At 37.4% G+C, this 20,725-nt stretch overlaps 2 protein-coding genes across 2 annotated transcripts; one reads left to right on the top strand and one right to left on the bottom strand.

Moving 5' to 3' along the window:
* Positions 1–5,142: 5,142 nt before the first annotated feature.
* Positions 5,143–5,481, top strand: LOC140152076 (BTB/POZ domain-containing protein KCTD6-like). The gene has a single exon (XM_072174375.1). It carries the CDS (start codon positions 5,143–5,145, stop codon positions 5,479–5,481), a length of 339 nt encoding a protein of 112 aa, XP_072030476.1.
* A 1,848-nt stretch (positions 5,482–7,329) lies between these two features.
* LOC140152829 (uncharacterized) lies at positions 7,330–20,725 on the bottom strand. The gene is given in 12 exon segments (XM_072175345.1): positions 7,330–8,513; positions 9,291–9,386; positions 9,693–9,851; positions 10,348–10,384; positions 10,387–10,403; positions 11,236–11,392; positions 13,339–13,442; positions 14,024–14,160; positions 14,418–14,525; positions 15,019–15,285; positions 16,782–16,923; positions 20,556–20,725. Coding segments are annotated over 12 exon segments (1,563 nt in total). The 5' UTR covers positions 20,691–20,725; the 3' UTR covers positions 7,330–8,309.

Here is a 20,725-nt window from a genome sequence, read left to right as displayed (position 1 = left end):
AGTTACTATACACACAAATATTTTCACTGGCCATAGACATACCCCGAGACATACAATTCCATGACATGACTTTTCAGTGAGTACATTTCCCTGCAAATATTTGTACAGTTTGGGGTGACAAAAAGGACATGCCACCTTATATCATGCTTATGTTGGTCGGTTGTATACCCGGGGGCCACTCCCATTGTGGCCTGTACACCATCCGCGATAATCAACTTTTGAAAAGCACCCTAAACAAGGATTTAACCCTTGGCTAAAACGACACCCTAAACAGGGATTTCATTCCTAACATCAAATTTCATACCCTAAATTTCATTTCCGCGTATTTAGAAATTGCAATTTTGCTACCCTTTTTTTCCAATTTTTCATGTTTTTGACACCCTAAAAGCGCGTATCGTGCCTACCCACGAAAAACGACCCTTTTTACGCGTTTTCATTATCGCGGATGGTGTACAGGCCACAATGGCAGTGACCCCCCCCGTTGTATAGCATCTGCATTTTCAATTACTTGTCAGTATACCTACTTTGGGCAATTTCACTGGTGCTTATTTGACCCACCACTTGATGTTTAAAACAATAATTCATACAATAACAGTGAAGAAAGTGGCTCCACCAAATGCCTTCAATTAGGTCTTTACTTTACAAAATTTTCTCACTTCTGAGCCCCCTCAGACAACCACTGCGTGCGCAGCTTTATGGGTACATAATTATAAAACAATGCACAATAAAAGTCAACACATCCACAAATGGCTTCAATTTGGCTTGTCTTTTCGCAAATTTTAGGCTTTTTCAAATTGAAATTTTACACAATAATAGTGACAAAATGGTCAACCAAATGCCTTCAATTGGGTCTTCATTTTCCAAAAGTTCCTAACTTCTGAGGGGGGCACATCAGACACCCCCTGCATCGCACAGTAAAGGATTTAACCCTTGCCTAAAATCAATACCCTATACAAACAGGTAACACACGCTTGTTTTCACAACCATAAACAGGGGTTTCATTCCTTCAAATTCCATCAAATTTCATACCCTAGTAAATTTCATTACCGTGTATTAGCAATTGCAAGTTTGCCACCCTTTTTTTTCCAATTTGACATGTTTTGGACACCCTAAACACGGTACGCGCGTATCATACCTACCCACGAAAAACTACCCTTTTACGCGTTTCTATTATCGCGGAAAGGCCACAATGGGAGTACCCCCCGGTAAGGCTAACCATGTCTTCAACCTACATTTATTCAACTAACTTAATAAGGGACTTCACTTACCAATAATAAATAATTATCAACCCGGGTATCAACCCCCGGTATCAACCCTGCTCATCATTGGAGAGAGTTCGTCCGATATCATTTGGATATTGTGCCACGATATTACAAAAGACAGTGACCACAAAAGACAGGTGACTGCTACATACAATGTATTGTACAATGTATACAAGTGTATTACTTACCTTCAAACGCAATCCACTTTAAAATCTTAAATTATAAACTGATATATAAAACCAGGAATCCACAACAAAATGACCAACTCCAACAAATTCTAGGTCAAAGTCTATACAAGTATCCAAATTCACAGTCCTCACATAGATGTCTAAGACCTTGGTAGTTTTCCTGGATTGCTCACAGCATCAAGACTTTATTTCTGCTCTGGCGGTGGGCGGTAACCTTCTGAAGAGAAAATCTTCACAACCTGGTGTTCACCATTTAAAATGCTCACAACAAGATTTTCCACAAAACAGGTGCTATCCAATTTCACCTTGATTCATACTAGGGCTACTACATTTATAAAAAGGAAGTAAAGTTCCCCTCCTATACATTAGGCCAAATATAAAAAAATTCAAAAACCCGGACATAAACATGTTTTTTATTTTATTTGGCCTTATACAAAATGATACTACAATGAAAATAGCAAGACCACTACTTTACACACTTCAATACCACTGCAGATGTCACTAACTATTATTAAAGTGATATTTTAATTGTCCTTGCCATATTCAGGTCATGGTTTCAAAAAGTCCAGCACAATTTATACTCCAACCAACAAACACTATAAACCAGCCGGCAGCCCCTACCTAATTATATGTGACATATACTACATCAAATGTAAGGTGATACCACAGTGCTCCGGCACCGAATTACCTAAATGTATCATCAGGGAAGTACTCCTGCACTTTTCCAACAGACATATCATCAAATGTAAGGTGATACCACAGTGCTGCTGCACCGAATTACCCAGTAGATATTCCAATTACTACAGTTTTAAAGGCTTTCATACTATTGGCTTTCATACTATTTCCACCAACCTCATATTAAACAAACAAACAAAATAGGCCAAATTAATTCATGTCCCACCTTCATGCAAGCCCCCCCCCCCCCCTTTAACCCTAGTCCATTTGAAAGCTATTTTTGTGTTATAACCATGTTTGATAAAATTGTAAAATACACGAACACTAATTGTTAATGTTTTAAACCACACAAATCAGGAACTGTGAAGCAAATATAAAACTAAATGTCACATGTTTTCAATCAAACAAAATAAGCTACATAGCCTACTCTAAGATATACATGTACGTATAAAACAATAGTTTCATATAATTATACTAGTACTAACATTGCAATTACTCATCAGCCCCAAAACACCTTCATTACAAAGAAAGAGACAAGAAAACACTACAAGACCATTTTAAACCTGCCACATTAATCAACTGTTTCCAAACATACAAAGCAAGCAATACTTCCAATCACGGGCTTCAAATAGTAAACACAATGTTTAAATCCAGAAATTTCCACTACAATTACTGTGAAGTAGAGCCTTTAACACACCTGGTTCATATCAAACATCACATTCCTATTACAAAGCCCCTATATAAATATGCCTTTACTGCTTCTCATATTCTGTCACAGTTTCAATACATAAACAAACTCTGTGTATCCATACCTTCAGCCTCACTCACAGGAAACAGACACATCATTTATCGGTATGACATTTTCGTATTGGTGCTGCCCTATCTATCTACCTATTGTGCAGAGCTACTATGGTATGGGTTCCTCGTACTAACTTACGGGCAAAACAGACACATCATTTATCGGTATGACATTTTCGTATTGGTGCTGCCCTATCTATCTACCTATTGTGCAGAGCTACTACGGTATGGGTTCCTCGTACTAACTTTGTTGCCAGCGGAAGAAAACGGGAAGATTACAGTGGTTTGTTGCCAGCGGAAGAACCCGACCGATTACAATACCTAGCTGGGGGGTGTAAACCCCCCAGCTAGGTAAATATGTAACTCATGGAATACGGTATGGCAACTTTATGTGCAAAATATATAATGTCTGTCGTAGTTGAACCTGTTGAATCGGAAATAGAAATACGTTTTTATTGGTTTTTTAAACATTAATCAGAAGGTGCTGTCCTTTGTAAGAAAGTGCTGTAAGTGTTTTTAAGCTTTAAGAGTAGACGAGGTATTATTGGTCGAAAAAACCAAAAATCAAATCGATTTTTATTATCTAAATAAATATATTATTGAAAAATAACACTTTCATGTTTTGCAAAAGTTCATTCTACAAATCATATACTTTGAAATCTTGCTTGATTTATTGTTGTTAATGAGTTATGTACGTTTTACAAAAATGTTGTTGTTTCATCCCTCTTTACAACATAACTCAAGAACCACAAGACTTATCTGTGATATTTGAATTCTTCTACACACTCGCTATGAAATGATCAATTTGCAATGAAATTTTTACCAAAGCTCACTACCATTCGCAAGATGCTGTGAACTACCAAATCGCAACAGTTTAAAATAGTTGCTAACCATACGGTTTCTGAAAATAAGCAATGTCCAAATGTTTAATTATCTCACTATAATTAACCATAGACCATCTAAATGAATTAACGAACATTTTTGTCCCGCCAAACGAAGTTTGGAAAGGGGACTATGAAATGAATTCCGATGTATACATGGGTTTTGGTATGTGCACAAAATATCAAAAATATGTTTATAACTATTGGCTTCTGTTGTTGTTTCAATCGGACTTAGACACAATGACCCGTGGGTACATTGTGTAATGTCTATAGATGTGAGGTCAAAGGTCATATAGGGTCATTTGAGGTCATGTTACAAATATCTTTATTTTTTATATTTTGTTCTTTTGTTTTATTTATTTTAGGTTTTGTGTGTGTGTGGGGGGGGGGGGGGGGGTAATCTTGTGATATTTTAAGTATAATGAAAATAATCTAACGTGCCGGTGTACGCTGTCAATATACTAATTAGGTTAGGGCTCGTTTGACGCGCCATATATCTCTAATCATTATTGTATTATTATCATTGTCTGGTCTTACCAGATGCTGATGGTTCAAGAAACAATTTTGATCAGTGTTTCATTTGAAATATTTTCTTGATTGTACCTTGGTGTTCATTTCCTTTTATAGTGCTATATAAATCTGTTTTTATGTATTTATTTTACTGGCACATAAACAAAGAATTTTAAGGTAGTAACTGATCTTTAAATAACATACGTAAGTACATGATTATAATTGTAGCTTTCATAGGGGACAAAAATTGAAAAATGCTCTGATTTTTATCAAAATGGTTTCATATTGCTCTCAGGTTTTACCTTGGTAGCAAGGCAAATAAAATCGAATTCCATTGAGCCCTGTTAAACTTGACCTATTTTGTGATGTTACCTATGTAACAAAACATCCAATACAATGCAACTTTTCTCGTTTTGATTTATTTTTGCCAAAGGAACAATTTGAGACCAGTTAGATTAAAATTGGAGCATATTCCCATTGTAAACGACTATGAAGCCCAAAATGTGACCTTTGACCTTTTTTGCCTGGTTTCTCTTACAATTAGCATTAGTGGTGGGTTAAGTCCTGATTTTCCTTAATTTGATTAGCCTATACCTAAGCAGACGACCTGTAAATATTGAGCAACAGTCCATGGTCCAATGAAATCATCAACACAAATTTCTGTGACTATAGTATAAATTATTTTCTTTACAGTGGCATATATTAGTCCCGAATAGCCTAGCCGAAGAAGATCAATTGGCAAAATATCAACAAGTTTTAACGCGTTAAATTCGTTAGATATCTTTATATTAATATAAATGTATAGGCTATGCAGTCTATTTACCCACAATGGCAGTATCTTTGAATGTTGGCGGGCGTATCTATACTACAACATCAACAACACTGCAACGTTATAACTCCAAATTTAGCCGAATGTTTGGCCCAGGAGGCTTGCATGGTTCTATGCATGACGATCACGGGAACTGTTTCATTGATCGAGACGGAGACGTTTTCCGACACATTCTTAATTTCTTGCGAACTTCGGAATTAGTTCTTCCCGATGATTTCAAGGAACTGGATTTACTGGAAAGAGAAGCAAAGTTCTATCAGATCAAGGAATTAGTGGACGCAATTGCTGCAATGAAAGAGGGAAAACACAGGTGTCTGCGAACTGAAGTACACGTTTAAAGCGATGACAATGACAAGAAAGCGGTGCATTATTATGCACATATGACATCATTAATTGTATTCAAAGTGATTCAACATGATTGAAGTCTTGGGTTAGCATATTAAGGTGCTGCTTTATGCCTTCGGTCTCCGAATGTGTTCTTCCTTCGAGACATTAGTTGATGGGTGACCTTCGTGAACTCCAGTTTATCCAAATGATTTTAGGACATAATTAAAGATTCAGATGATAACATATTCAAGATCCTGGGGTTGAAGAATTTGAAGAAAATGACGTAAAACCAGATCAAGTCGTGACGTTAAATAATTGAGCTCAACATGAGTATAGTAGTGCGGCCTGTGGATGTACAGAGCAATTATATTCATCCAGTCGAATGATGCTTTACTGGATTTACTGGAAAGAGAGACAAAGTTCTGTCAGATCATATTAGCGGACGCAATTGCTGCAATATGAAGGAGGGAAAACCAAAGACACCAAGGAAATGGAAAGAATTGCTAGAATTATTTTACCTCACAAAAAGGAGGACAAGGCAGACATCAAAAACTACCGCCCAAGCAGACTTCTTTCACGTGTGTATAAGATATTCACGGAAATCATCCAAAGCAGATTGAAAGCTACGTTAGACCAAAATCAGCCTAGAAAGAAAGCAGGTGTTAAGGGAAGATTCTCAACCACAGATCACCTACAGGCAATAAATCAACTGATTGAAAAACCAAATGAATACCAGCTCGATTTATGATTTGGATTCATAGACTACCAAAAGGCATTTGACTCCATAGAGCATACGGATATGTTTGATGCAATGAGGAAGATCGGACTAAATGAAAGTTACATCTGCATCATAGAAGATATATATCCAGATGCCACCGCCAGAATAGACATATAGATAATAATGTTTCCAAGTAGGTAAGAATAGAGAGAGGAGTGAGACAGGGAGATACATTATCACCAAATATTGGAAGAGGTTTTCAAAAAGTCCAACTTAGAGAGAAAATTAATCAACGTCGATGGGGAGATCTATTGTTAACGGATTTCAGTTTTGCAGATTATGTTGCCCTGACAACAACATCGGTGAAGGATATGGAAGATCAGTCAACTGAATAGCTTGTGAATCCTGCTATAGCTGCTATCATTTTAGTGTGCCCTTAGTATGTATAATTGATGTTTACACGTGTTTTACCTGACGAAAGATACAACGAAAACTTCTTCACACCTTATACAATAACAATTTAATCATCACGACAATATGTAAAATATATTAAAATTATTGTCATAATAAATACAATTATGCGAAAATAATACAGTATTTACAACTGATTGGTATAAAACAATATAGTCCTTTGAAAATATAGATATCATTTCATTAAAAAACGTATGTTCATATGACCACCGTAATCATGAATATTCAGTTCTTGATTTAAGATATATTTTCACTAAATCATAGCTATAAGGCCAAAAAAAAAAGTTGTTTGCTTGCCCTCGTCCGACCGACCGTCTCGGCAGTCCCGACCGTAGAACTTTTTTTTTTTTGAAAAAAGTTTTTTTTGTGCAATTTTCCCCAAAATGGCATGTATTTTTCGTCTGAAAAACTGATGATTTAAAAGAAACGTTGTAAAATACTATTTCTTGCATGTTTACTTGTTCGGCTGTACCTGACTGTGCAAGAATATAGCAGATTTTAAAATATGGTAAAAGTAGATAACATTTGAAAACAGGTTTTTTTGTGCAATTTTCCCCAAAATGGCATGTATTTTTCGTCTGAAAAACTGATGATTTAAAAGAAACGTAAAAACAGTCAGATATTCATTTCTTGTTTATAAATATTTAAATTCATGATATATTGAAAAGGAAGTAACATTGCACTATTTTTTTCAACATGTTTGTCGAGGCTACTTTTATTAAGAGCACAAATCGCTCGGTATAAATATGATTTCACTTAAACATGGCGGACACAACGCGAGTAGCGCTAGCTGTACGGGTGAAGCAAGGACCGAAAACGCTGATGATAGGTAGTTTTGAAAAGCAGAAAACACCAGGAGAATTGTACACTTCATTAAACGTAGGCATACATGTAGAAGAGCTATAATTTTTTAAGGTGGAAGTGGCGAGCACAGATGCTTGACCATGGCGTGATGTTACAGCTACGGAAATTCAGCGTTTGGTACCTGGAAAAAAGACCATCTAAACAGGGAAAGAAAAAAAAGAAAAAAAAAAAAAAAAAAACTTTTCCCGACCGACCGACCCAATTTTTAAAATCCATTCGAGGGCAAGCAAACAATTTTTTTTTGGCCTAAAGGCCAACATCAGAAAATTATAATGCACATAATTGACAAGCATAAGCCACAATAAAAACAATAAAAAACGGAAATTGTCAAAATGGGCTAAAAAGTACAACAGATATTTCCAAAATGGGCTAAAAAGTACTGTCTAAACAAATGCATATAAATTTTAAATACCATCACCACAGGGGGCAAAACTCCTCACGGAGCATGATGGTATGGTGGCAATATGACTTGCTTCGGTCATAATTACTAACCGCAAAAGAGGGTGACCGCGAAAGACAATGACCGCGAAAGACGGGTGACTGCTAGTTACTTAAACTCTTGGCTGGAACTATGACAGAGTACAGACTATGAATGATTGCTGCACACATGGTGTATGTTTATTGGCCATAATGATTTTGAATATGTCAGTTCAAAGTGACAGAAAACAATGGGAAATGGATCAATTTAGTATTACTACAGAAAATATATCAAAAGAATTTGACAAAACAGGTTGGATAAACTCTCCTTATTTTTCTTCACTTTCATAGCTGCTGCTTCTTTGTCTTTTACGTCTGTTTCACCTGGTTATTCAGTGTCGTTTGCTCTGCTGTGACTTTGTCATCTGCTTCCGGTTCAGGAGACACAGAATTATTGACATTCTGTTTGCCATTTTCATGATTTTGTTGCTGTTTCATTTCAGTTGTGTATTTGGATAACTTGTTGGAAGCGATGTAGTTTCTGATGTATGCGATGGTGCCGATTTTCCCTTGCTAAAAGAGTACAAAGCGAGATGTTTGTTCAAAACGGATGAGTTATTTAAGCTTATTTAGTTATTTAAATTGAGCTTGATGGCACAATGGAAGAATAACAAATGCGTACGTATCGAACATATAAATAATAAGGCATGATGAGTAGTCACTTATAAATAATAATGCATGTACATATGCACACATAAAGTATCTTAACATTTAAAACAAAGGTGACTTCTTATAAAGACACCAAGACTACAATACAAAGTAGTAGATGGGTGGAAATTTTTGCTCTGTGAATTTTGATATCTCATTTGGTACGATGCGACTTTATTCCCACAAGTTTACACCCATTTGAATGACAAAAGGTAGAGTTTCGACTGCGACAAATTTTAGTCCTTCCAGAAGGTCCACGCAATTGTAGCGCGATAACCACGCCGTCAGGCGATATAGTCCGACAGATGGCGTGGATATAGTCCGTCTAGAAGGATTAACCAATTTTGATATTTCCTCCAGGCATAATTCCCACAGCATTTTTGTAACGAGCTCATTACAGCATGACAGATTAACACGCAATGTGATTTTTTCTTAATCTGCGTATTTCAAGGAAACAGTCTATGTAAATATTGACATTTTTAAATGCTCTTTATTTCATTCAAATCGGTATAAGGAAAATAAAGTCGCATTGTGCCAAATTAGGTATCAAAATACTCCGTCTATCGACCACTTTATTTGGTAATTAATTTTATTGAAATGTAAAGAATATTATTTTTCAAGATACATGGAAATGTTGAGTACCTTGACTAGGAACAGTTTATCTTCTTTGTGCATCTCAAAACTCGTGGTTTCCAGGTACACCGTGTCAATACCAGCAGTCCTGTGCACATCGTCATCCTGAAATAAAGATTTCATTATTGCTTGATTTATCATGCCAGTAATACAAAAAGTAATTTTTGATAATAACTAAATATGTTCTGTTTTAAAATTCGCAATGAGCTACGTTTGAGACCATAATTATTTAAGAGCGATTTTTAATAGTCACCGTTACACCTGTTAATTTTTACTTGAATTATTTGTTCATAATACACATAAAAAAAAATTAAAGAAATAAATTACTTTGAACCATTGAAACATCACCTTCAATAAAAAATGAATACATACAAAGTGATTCACAAACTGTGGGTCAGTGGTCATACTTACTGATATGAACACATGTTTGGTTGCCAATAATAACCCTCTGCCAATAGCTGAGAAATGCTCCTTCAAGTTACTGATTTTCTTCCGTCTATGTCCACAGAACATTTCCTGTAACAGCACACCTTGTTTCTCCGCAAAAGCCATCAATTCTCTGAACGTAATCTGAAGTGATAATAATAATACCATATTGATAATATACTGTATATTAAATGATAATAATAAGTTGATGAAATGGCATTTTTGATACTTTAAGCGAATGTTCCGGTCTTTTTCATTTTACAAATTATTAAAAGCAAATAAATTTTGATCACTTTTCCCTGTAAATTGCAAACTTGTGTGTTATTTGGCATGGGGTCTTGGGTCTTGACTTGATTACCTTGCTGCCAATACTGTTGCTTGTATCACCTTTGGCTAATTGTTTCTCTAGTAATATGCAGAACTATTAGCTCATTGTGGTTTTCTCGTGGTTATATTGTAATTGATTTGTTGATGGAATTAATGATATCTTGATTTATGATTTGATTGATAGCTTGATTAATTACTTGATTGCTTGTTTGATTGATTGATTGCTTGATTGCTTGATTGGTTGATCGACCGATTGATTGGTTGATTGATTGATTGATTGATTGATTGACCGATTGATTGATTGATGACTTACTTGTTGGTTATTATCTGCGTCAATACTGTCGAAGACTTTGTGAAGTCAGAGTTTTCCTGAATTGAAAATACAATAGGTTAAGTAGGAACATAAGAAATAATCGTCATTTTTGCAGAATGATGAATAACAGTTTATGGTATATATCTAGCGAGTGAAGTGCATAATAAAATTCGGTAGCGTAGCCCTCTTTTGACAAAATAATGCAATAAGGTTATTGCTATTTGGCAGTATATATGCAGTATTTTGTATTATGATTCATTTTATATGAAAAATGGTGTATTTCGGGTGGTGGTGGTGGTGGGGGGGGATAATTTCTATAATCTATAAGATCATACTCTTTATAAGCAACCAGTGAAAGTTTCAAACTTTTATGAAGTATTACGTAGGAATATTCAAACTTTTATCATGTCAATTGCTAACTAATAAAATCCATGACACTTAAAGCCAGATTGTTACATTTCCTTTAGAAATAGAGTTGTATTTTCTTTTCACAAAATGTTAGTGTCACTGTCAGATTTATCCTTTTTTAATTTTGGCCCAAACGGACGAGGCAATACAAAGGAAATCGCAATTTAATATCAGCGCATAATGTCGCCAATGCGAGCCACTCTTTCGAACGTGAGTTGGGTCGGTTCTTTTGATATGTACATACTGTGTTCGACTAATATTTCCATCGTAATAATAATAATAATAATAATCAAAATTTCGGTTTTCGACAAAACTACAAGCTACAGACCTAAACTCTTGATTTTTGTAGGATATGGTAGTTTACTTAAGTACACTACAATCGTGTGAAAACAGAATTTTGAAAAATATTGAGGGCGTCAAATGTTACAATATAGCTTTAACACCACATTACATTTATTTGACTTCCTTACTCTCTCATACCTCCGTCATGGCTTTCTTGAATTCATCTCGAGTGATCATGCCATTGCTATCTATATCATTCTGGGCAAGTACTTTCAGGAATTGTTGCATGGCTGTAGATAATTCTTTGTGTTTCCGACGAGCCTCTTCTATTTGCTTTCTGTCGTCTTTGAATTTCCTATACATGATAAAAAAAAATTGACGAAATTCAGCTGTAGCATTAATCCCATTTTCAATTTCTTGCGAGATATAGTTTGGTAGTCATGCCGAAATTTTGTTGTTATTTGGTCTTCAGAGTACAATAATATTGATATGCCAAACCAATAACCTCCCAATACAATGTACACAAGAACAAAGTTGTTTCATTTTATTGCAATATTTTGCGAGATTTTGGATTTTGGGTCCCGTTGGTTGTCTTCATAAGATTTTATCACCCACAACAACATATTCTTATAAGAGTGTATTTTGGTCAATCATACATAGTAATGTTATTCTAATTTAATTATATTGATTTAATTGTTAATGCCTAAATGTATTGAAATTTATTTATATACCAATGACTCTTGTTTACATTTAATTTTATTACTTTGTTGAGCTATTAGTATCACTTGTATATTGATGTTGATGATTGATGAAAATAAAATATGAATGAATGAATGAATGAATGAATGAATGAATGAATGCCAAATCCATAAACTCCCAATACAATTCAAACAATCGGTCATTTCAAATTTTGAGTTTTAGTTTTGGTTTTGGTCACGTGGTTTCCTATTATCCTGCCTAAGCTCTTAAGTGACGTCATTATCGATATCTTTGTCTATACCCTTAGAAATTTAAAATTTGTAGCAAGCCGTTTCGGTTTTCAATTCAGTTTGTTATATAATCAGAACAGGTCTGAAGTTACCATGATCAAATTATACAATTTTTTTTAAAATTTCGCAGTGCAGTGTTCACGAACAGAGAAGTTGAGCAGGTCAATCTACATTTGAAAGCGTGAATTAGTTTTGGAAGTAGCCTAGGCTTATTTCACTGTTAAAAAATGTAGACCATCGAAATATTATTTCCACCGATATAACAAAAGAATGCCCTGAGAATAGACTCTTGAGTGATATATACGCTATTATACACTCTATTTATATGCATACTCCGATATAGCATGCATAGGATCGATATAATAGAAAGCTATATGACTTCCAATATCTAGGCTGGTTTAAATTGACTTTCCAATATCTAGGCTGGTTTAAATTGACTTTTATTTATTACTCGAAATGAGAAGAGAGAGGGGGAAGGGAGTGGGGAGAAAGAGAAACAGAGGGGAGAGAGCATTGGAAATGGGAAGGGGAGGAGTGGGAAAGGAGAGTGGAGTGGAATTTAGTGTGTAGGGGAGAGTAGATTTCGAGTGTGGGGCAGGCGGGGGAGGAAGTTATATAGGTGGGAGAGAGGGGAGCCTAGGTTAGAGGTATGGGTTGTGCTTTCCGGGGACAATAAACTAATTCATAATCAAATCATCTCCATTATCATGCATCGTTTATGTTTCAAACAAAACAAACAAAGCCCCCCTCCCTTAATATACGCGCATGATTTCTAGGTCGCTGGGCCGTAGAACACGGGCTGTAATTATACGGTAACATGAAAGTATGCCACCTACGACAGACTTCTCTGAAGAGCATCAACTACTGCTCGCGGTGATAGATATCCGATAATAATTATGGATTGCACAATAGGCCATTATATACTTATGGTTATATATATACTCTACTGTGTCCTCCCAGCACAATAGTGTTATGATTGCAGACCAGTTTATCTCCACTTTTTAATCCCTTGATATTTGATTTCTGAACAATAGAGAAACCAAAACTTATAATTTGAAATGAGAGAATGTCACTTATTATGATGCCTCAAGCAGCCCCATAGACCATGTTGGCATCATTCAGATCAAGACATATATCTTAAGCGCATTCCATAGTCGGAATATTTAAACCACTGCAACCTGAGTTAACACGAGTTAACGAGAAGGTTTGATCACGTAAACTATAATCAGATAATATTTGAATTTGAAATTTTATATTAATCTGGTATCATGACTTTGTAGATAATTCAAAACATGATGGACGTAAACATTACCTCGCTAAGCATGTGTCTGGTATGTCTTGTGGTGGTTCTTTGCAATGATGCATTTGTCTCTCTTGTAGATCTAGTTGAAACACATCAGGATCGTACATGGAATACTATATAAGAACACATAAACGGCTTATTATCCTGATTGCTCCTGATATGATATAGGGGGAATAATTACGTCGTATCGTCACCATCGTGAAACATTGAATAAAGCATGATGCCAAATCGTTTTGCCGTTAACGGTTTTTCGTATTTCTGTGGGGGGGGTTGTTTGTATGTTATGTGTATCGTACCCCCGGCGACCCCCACCAAAACAAAACATACAAGAAAACAAATGGCAATCGTGATTCATGATTTATTGCATTTCAAGTGACAGCTGAAATCGGACACTCGGACGATCGAACTTCATCCAAGCCAAGTGACCTGGTGGATGTCGTCGTCGTATAGGCTATAGAGGCATTTTTACAGGACAGTCTGGACAGGCGGGTATAACCACCAAGCCTGGCTTTACCCTGAACTGAAAGTAAAGGGTTCTTCATTATGGATCATCTATACCCCATCTTTTTCAAATGAACTACGCCACAGCCTGAACGGATTTGATTTGGTCCAGCAGAAATTTTGAACCGGAGACCTCTCACACCAAGCTCTACCAAATGCAAAGACCTTAACCAGTGTGCCACGCTCTACTTACCAAAAGGAACCCGGGTGTTTTGTTGTTCTTTTCTCCAAAACGCTTTTTTCTATCCCAAGCTGACGCTACATCTTTCAAGGACACGGATGCAAATCTTTGCAGGAATGAATCCTCCGGTTTCATCGACAGATACCAACCTGCGGGGAAACAAAGGTTGCAACATGTGAAGTGGAGGACGCCTAATTAGTTCAGAAGGAAAGTTTATTTTAAAATAACTTTAATTATGTTATAGAGTTTAGAACCAATACTACAAACAGTTAAGAAAAAGAGGCCAATTGCAGTTCAAAAAAACAAAATTTAAAATTCTGTTCTGCATTAAAAATATTTTATTGAAATTATTTTGATAAATAAATATATTCAAAGACAAAGATAATGTTATGTGTATTCAACTGACCATCATAACAATGAATAGGAAAGCTGCACAACATAGCTCCATCTACGAACAGATCGGGACTTCTGGAACAGTTACTGTGAAGTTGATGCTTGACGGCACAAAATATACCTATAATAAATAATAAAGAAAAAAGATCAGTAAACATCGGAAAAAGATCAATAAACAGTACCAAGCATAGTTTCTCCGATGATATGTGTATATACAAGACTCATTGTGAAATTCACCCCCATCAAGAAGACAGCTTCCAAGCTTTCGTCAGCTTCGTATGGGAGTAATTTTCACCGATAATGGAGCATTGCAAAAATGTAGACGTATGTGGTATACTGAGAAACACTGTATGTATATGAATAGAGATGAAGAGTACTAATGACTGGTGGTTCTTTACAGTTCCATACACCTCCATGAGGCTAAGTGATTTGGTGAATATGTATAGATTGTTATCTTACAAATTGATAATACCACGGATAACATAGATCCGGACGGTTCACATAATAGAATTTATATCTTCACTTATGGCATGTTTGGTATTTACCTTACCTGAAACACATGGACATTTGCACAGCTTCATGTACTCATGGTACGTCTGTTATTGATCTCTTACCTGGAATGGACATGGACATCCGGACGGCTTCACGAATAGGCATATCTGGTGTTGTTTTCACGTGGCAATAACATACATCCATTGTGTTGACGTTAGTTACCGCAATACATAATTCTTTTTCGTATTTCGTGTAGACCTGGTGGAATGTGATGTCTGCATTTCCAGTCTTCTCCTCCAGTAATTTGCTGTACCATTTATTGAAATCTTTCCCCGGATACCAGCCATATTTGCGAAATAAATAGTACAGTCGCTTCGTCCATGAACCATCTGCAATCAAATTATATTATGTGTTACATGCATATATGTTTATCGTGTTAAACATTTTTGTTCTCCTCTTTAGTTTTAGTTGTTTGTGTCTTATGCAGCTTTGTGCGACTGTGCACAACTTTCGGCAACTATGCTCAAAATAAATGCAGTTTTTAGCAACTTTGTACAACTTTACACAAAGTTAATACAACTTTACCCGACTTTGCGCTATAACCTCTAATGATGTGTCAGCGTTGTTTACGTGTGTACCATGGCTAAGGAAGCAATTGACTGGGTGCGTGAACTTTTAAGTAAGGATAACACCTTGAATGAGCGCACATAGTCCAGAGAAAGTTTGTAAACTTCTGGAACTTCGTCTCAATACTACCTATTTTGTCTATGGTGGCAAATTTGACAGACAACGCCATGGATGCGCGACAGGATCGCCGGTTTCACCTAGTTTGTGGAACAGTTTGAACGGTTGGCTCTTGCATATTATACCGGCACCCTCCCCTCCCACACACACGCACTGGTTTCGATATGTCGACGACACTTGGGTAAAGATACGCAAGGATCAATTCTTCGATCACATAAATGGTATCAACGAACATGATCAAGTTCACACAGGAAGAGCTCAAGGAAGGCAAACTAGCCTTTTTGGAGTGTTTGGAGAGCGATGGCTGCTTAGAAACATCTATGTACAGAAACGACACACACAACGATCAGTACCTGTTATTTGATTCGCACCATCCGCTGATACGTAAGTTGGGAGTAATTCGAACTCTATTTCATAGAGCGGACACGATTCCGTCAAGCGAAGACGCGAAGGAGAAGGAACCTTTGCGGATATCGCGATTGGACATTAATTTTCACAAGGCTCTCTCACAAACCAAATCAGTTGATAAAGTGTCCACTGCACATGAGATACAAGGTGGCATTGAAACTAAACACGATAAGAATGTTACTATTCCTTACGTATCTGGACTGTCAGACAAACTTTGCAGAAATTTTCGCGATCAAGGAATTCCAGTGTCATTCAAACCAATGAACACCTTCCGATAAGCTCTGGTCCAACCCAAGGGCAATCAACCAAAGGACAAACAAACCTACATTGCGTACGCAATTCAGTGTAATGACAGTGGATGCGATGACCTATAAGGGAAGACAAAATAAACTCTAGCGAAGCGTATGTACCAGCATAGGAGAGCTAGCACCGCTTGCGGAGACTCTGCGGTTTTCTCGCACTTAGACAGCACTCCCTTTGACAATACGGATGTCAAAATATTAGACCGAGAAAGCAGATGGTTTGAGAGAGGAAGCTATTTATATTAAACAAGAGGAGCCTTGGCAGGGGCCTACTGCTCAATCAAGAAGAGCCCTCAGAGGTTTGGCTCAACTTCGATGTGACGCAACATTCCACGAGTGACATCCTTCCTGCAACGGTATGGCATATGTTGTACATCGAGTGCTATTGACACTATCGACTTTATCCATTGTATCATATAATGCATGCTTACCGTGTACTGGTACGTCTTCGTGTATCAATCTTTGTAAGGCTGTGGCTGTGTAACCGACGGCCAAGAGGCCCGCAGTAATGGAACCAGCACTAGCACCGGCAAACCGTCGCACTTTTTTCATAGCACCTACTTCTTCCAAAACCTATGAATTAAGAACAAATAAAGATAACAGAATAACATATGATATAGTTATCAACAATGAGTTGCACTGCACGGAACTTCCGGCCATCCCTGCAGCTCGGATACGGATTACACCATACCACCACACACCCCTGCCGGTATGCGCCTCCAAACGAGAACTGAAATTGTGTAACCGCCAACCGAGGACACCATGTTTAAGCAGTGAGTCGCCTTACCGTGGCCATACTGTGACATGGTACTTTCTAATCGGGGACAAACCCTATACCTACAAGAGAGGTCGCGATATGACTGTGCTCTAAATAGCCTTTTTACGTTATTTTCATCATACTGCACCCCCTTAGGAACCATGGACGTCCACGGTTGGAAGTGTGTCCTCGGTTGAAGGTGTGTAAACTTAAGATTGGGCTCGTTTGAAGGCGCTTACAGGCACAACACCTACACACATTATATCTATACATACACACCTAATAACACGCACACGTCACTACCCGGGGTCACTACATACCATTATGTGAAGACCTGCAACCGTGGATCTCTTTATTTGCCAGGAAATACTCAAACAACCGTGGACCCCACACACCGAATTGACCACCAAACGGGGGACACCCCACCGAACACATCCCACCCACCCTTTACATTCCACATCAGATACTGGTTTGGCAATGTTTGATCATGTTTATATTTTACATGTAGAAACATTCAAGACTAATGTTACAAATAATTCAAAACCTATAAAGAAATCAACAGCTATGATTCATATGATTCATGACTGACATGATTCGGAACATTGGGATTAAGGACAATTATGACACGTGTTCTAAATCATCATCAAGAATAAAACATTTTTCCTAATAATGTATACTTAGGAGAAACGGTGAGTGATTTTGTATAAGATATTTAAATGGCGAAATTACATGAGATATACCGGTACAATTTTTCTTGAAAAGCTTTGAAACTTGCTATATAAACGCTTATCATAATTAACATGATTAATATGTTCGGAGTATGAGTTCTACAAGTCCGTGGCTGCAAGTTAAAGTCCCATTCAGTGATTTGCTCATCTGGAGGATCGTAAAAATCATCAAAATTCAGGTTTTGGCACCATTGTTACTGTCATAGGTGTGTTAACATCGCCTGTTAGTGGTTAAGCTCAAAGCCATGTATTACAGACAATCAAAGACATTTTACACAAATCTGTAATTTCTCTATTTGAATGGGGCTTTTGTCAATACTGCTGTTTTTTTTGTTTTTGCCAATTTTTTCATCTCAAAAATACAATTTGAATGACTTATCCTTCACTTTTAGGCAATTTATAAACATTTTTTAAATTCTTATACACCTACGCTGGGATCACTGAATGGACCTTTAATAACGACTTTTAGGGCTAAAACTAAATCATTCAGACTAATTAATTGAACCATTATTTCCAAACTGTTATAATTCCTAAGAAAAAGGAAAAACTATACTTGAGGGGAAATCACAACAGGTCTATTCCTTGAGGAGATATGATAAAAAGAGCTATATACCAAAGGTCCATTTAGGGGGAGGACAGAGTCCACTTGTTACATGGAACGGCCGATTTTCCAATTAAAACACCTGGATGCCATTAATTACAGCTGCCCACCCAGTAAATTATTTTCCCTGATTTGAGGGCACCCAGTAAATAAATTATCCTTATTTACCTCCCTGGTCGTGCAAGACCAAAAGGTGAGTGAGTATGGAACATACGATTATTTGTAGGTTGGACTTCTGGGTACTAGTATACAGCACACATATAAATCACGTCACAGACTGAAACTTGACTTTGGTAGTCAGACTGCGTGTTTCTACTGAGGGTAAAATTCCGGGCCATGCCGTGCCGTGCCGTGCCGTGCCGGGTAACGAGCCCAGTAGAAACGACTTGGGGTAATCGGTTGCCGTGTCATGCCGGGTCATGTGCTCGCCTTTCGTGATCCACCTCCAGCGTGTTTATACTGAGCGTACGGCTTTTTGACCCGCTATTTTCCGGGCACAAAATACCGATCATAATCCGGCCACCGTTACCCAGCTTGTTTCTGCTGAGACCAGAAAGCCGTGTCTCGCACGATGCACGGCATTTTTTCCTGTAAACCGGAAGTACGGAAAACAGATTTGACGGTTAATTATATCCTAAATTTAAATGTCTACGGATGGCAGCTCATGGCATATGACCTACAATCACAATTTAGTATTTTCGTAAAATCCAAATTGCATTAATTTACCAGTGGATCTAGTAATTGGCTATTATGATAATTAATTTACAGCTCATATATAACCAACTCATTAATTATAAAGATATAACCAACTCATTAACTATAAAGAAGTAGGCCTAGACTAAGTAAAGTCATATCCATTTTACTTCATCAAGTTCATGCGAGTCACACATGTGTCCAGTGTATATAATATCGGAAAGAAGGAACCTACTACATCATAGGCCTAAGCTAGACTATACAAGTAGAATATAAATCGCGTTATTTTTGCAACACGCATGACCTCGACCCGGCAACCGATGACACGGCTCGTTTCTACTGCGCAGATTACACGCTTTGACCCGGCATGATCCACCTCAAGAGGTGGATCACGAAAGGCGAACACATGACCCGGCATGACACGGCAACCGATTACCCCAAGTCGTTTCTACTGGGCTCGTTACCCGGCACGGCACGGCACGGCACGGCATGGCCCGGAATTTTACCCTCAGTAGAAACACTCTTGAGGGTGGATCATGCCGGGTCAAAGCGTGTAATCTGCGCAGTAGAAACGAGCCGTGTCATCGGTTGCCGGGTCGAGGTCATGCGTGTTGCAAAAATAACGCGATTTATATTCTACTTGTATAGTCTAGCTTAGGCCTATGATGTAGTAGGTTCCTTCTTTCCGATATTATATACACTGGACACATGTGTGACTCGCATGAACTTGATGAAGTAAAATGGATATGACTTTACTTAGTCTAGGCCTACTTTTTATAGGCCCCTAGTTAATGAGTTGGTTATATCTTTATAATTAATGAGTTGGTTATATATGAGCTGTAAATTAATTATCATAATAGCCAATTACTAGATCCACTGGTAAATTAATGCAATTTGGATTTTACGAAAATACTAAATTGTGATTGTAGGTCATATGCCATGAGCTGCCATCCGTAGACATTTAAATTTAGGATATAATTAACCGTCAAATCTGTTTTCCGTGCTTCCGGTTTACAGGAAAAAAATGCCGTGCATCGTGCGAGACACGGCTTTCTGGTCTCAGTAGAAACAAGCTGGGTAACGGTGGCCGGATGGAACCCCCGACCTCGGGACACCGCAGTTTTACATCGGGGACACCGCAGTAATGGCGAAGTCGGATAGGTGTATAAACACGCTGAGAGCTGATCATAGTTTACAAGTTACCTACAACAATCTATTTCCCATCAGGAAGCAAACAACATTTAATTCAAACAACAGAACAATGATTCGCTGTCATGTGTGACAATCCTTTGCCCAGACATTATCGCAACCAAATAACATTTTAACAAGTGACAAAGTGACCTTGACAAAACTACAACCATTAATGATAAAGAAGTAACGTGCAGAAAATTTAATGTCACAATTGACATGATTGAGTCGCACTTACCTGAAGGGCTCCAATATACGCTATTCCTTTAGCTCCTCCAGCCTCAAAAACTAGATTTTCAAAAGGGAATTCGTAGCCTGATAATTCTTTTTTCTCGTCTTCAGTTAGTATGGAGCCATTCCCAACCGTCGCCATTTTCGCTACACCCGGAAACTCTAAATTTACTCCAG

The sequence above is a fragment of the Amphiura filiformis genome, chromosome 5, assembly GCF_039555335.1.
Source record: "Amphiura filiformis chromosome 5, Afil_fr2py, whole genome shotgun sequence".
Lineage (NCBI taxonomy): Eukaryota > Metazoa > Echinodermata > Ophiuroidea > Amphilepidida > Amphiuridae > Amphiura > Amphiura filiformis.
Note: the sequence above shows the minus strand (reverse complement) of the source record. Positions and strands in the feature narration are given on the sequence as shown.

Bases quoted from the DNA above. Each gene is read 5' to 3' on its own strand.
- LOC140152076 (XM_072174375.1), top strand. From the start codon at position 5,143: ATGGCAGTATCTTTGAATGTTGGCGGGCGTATCTATACTACAACATCA.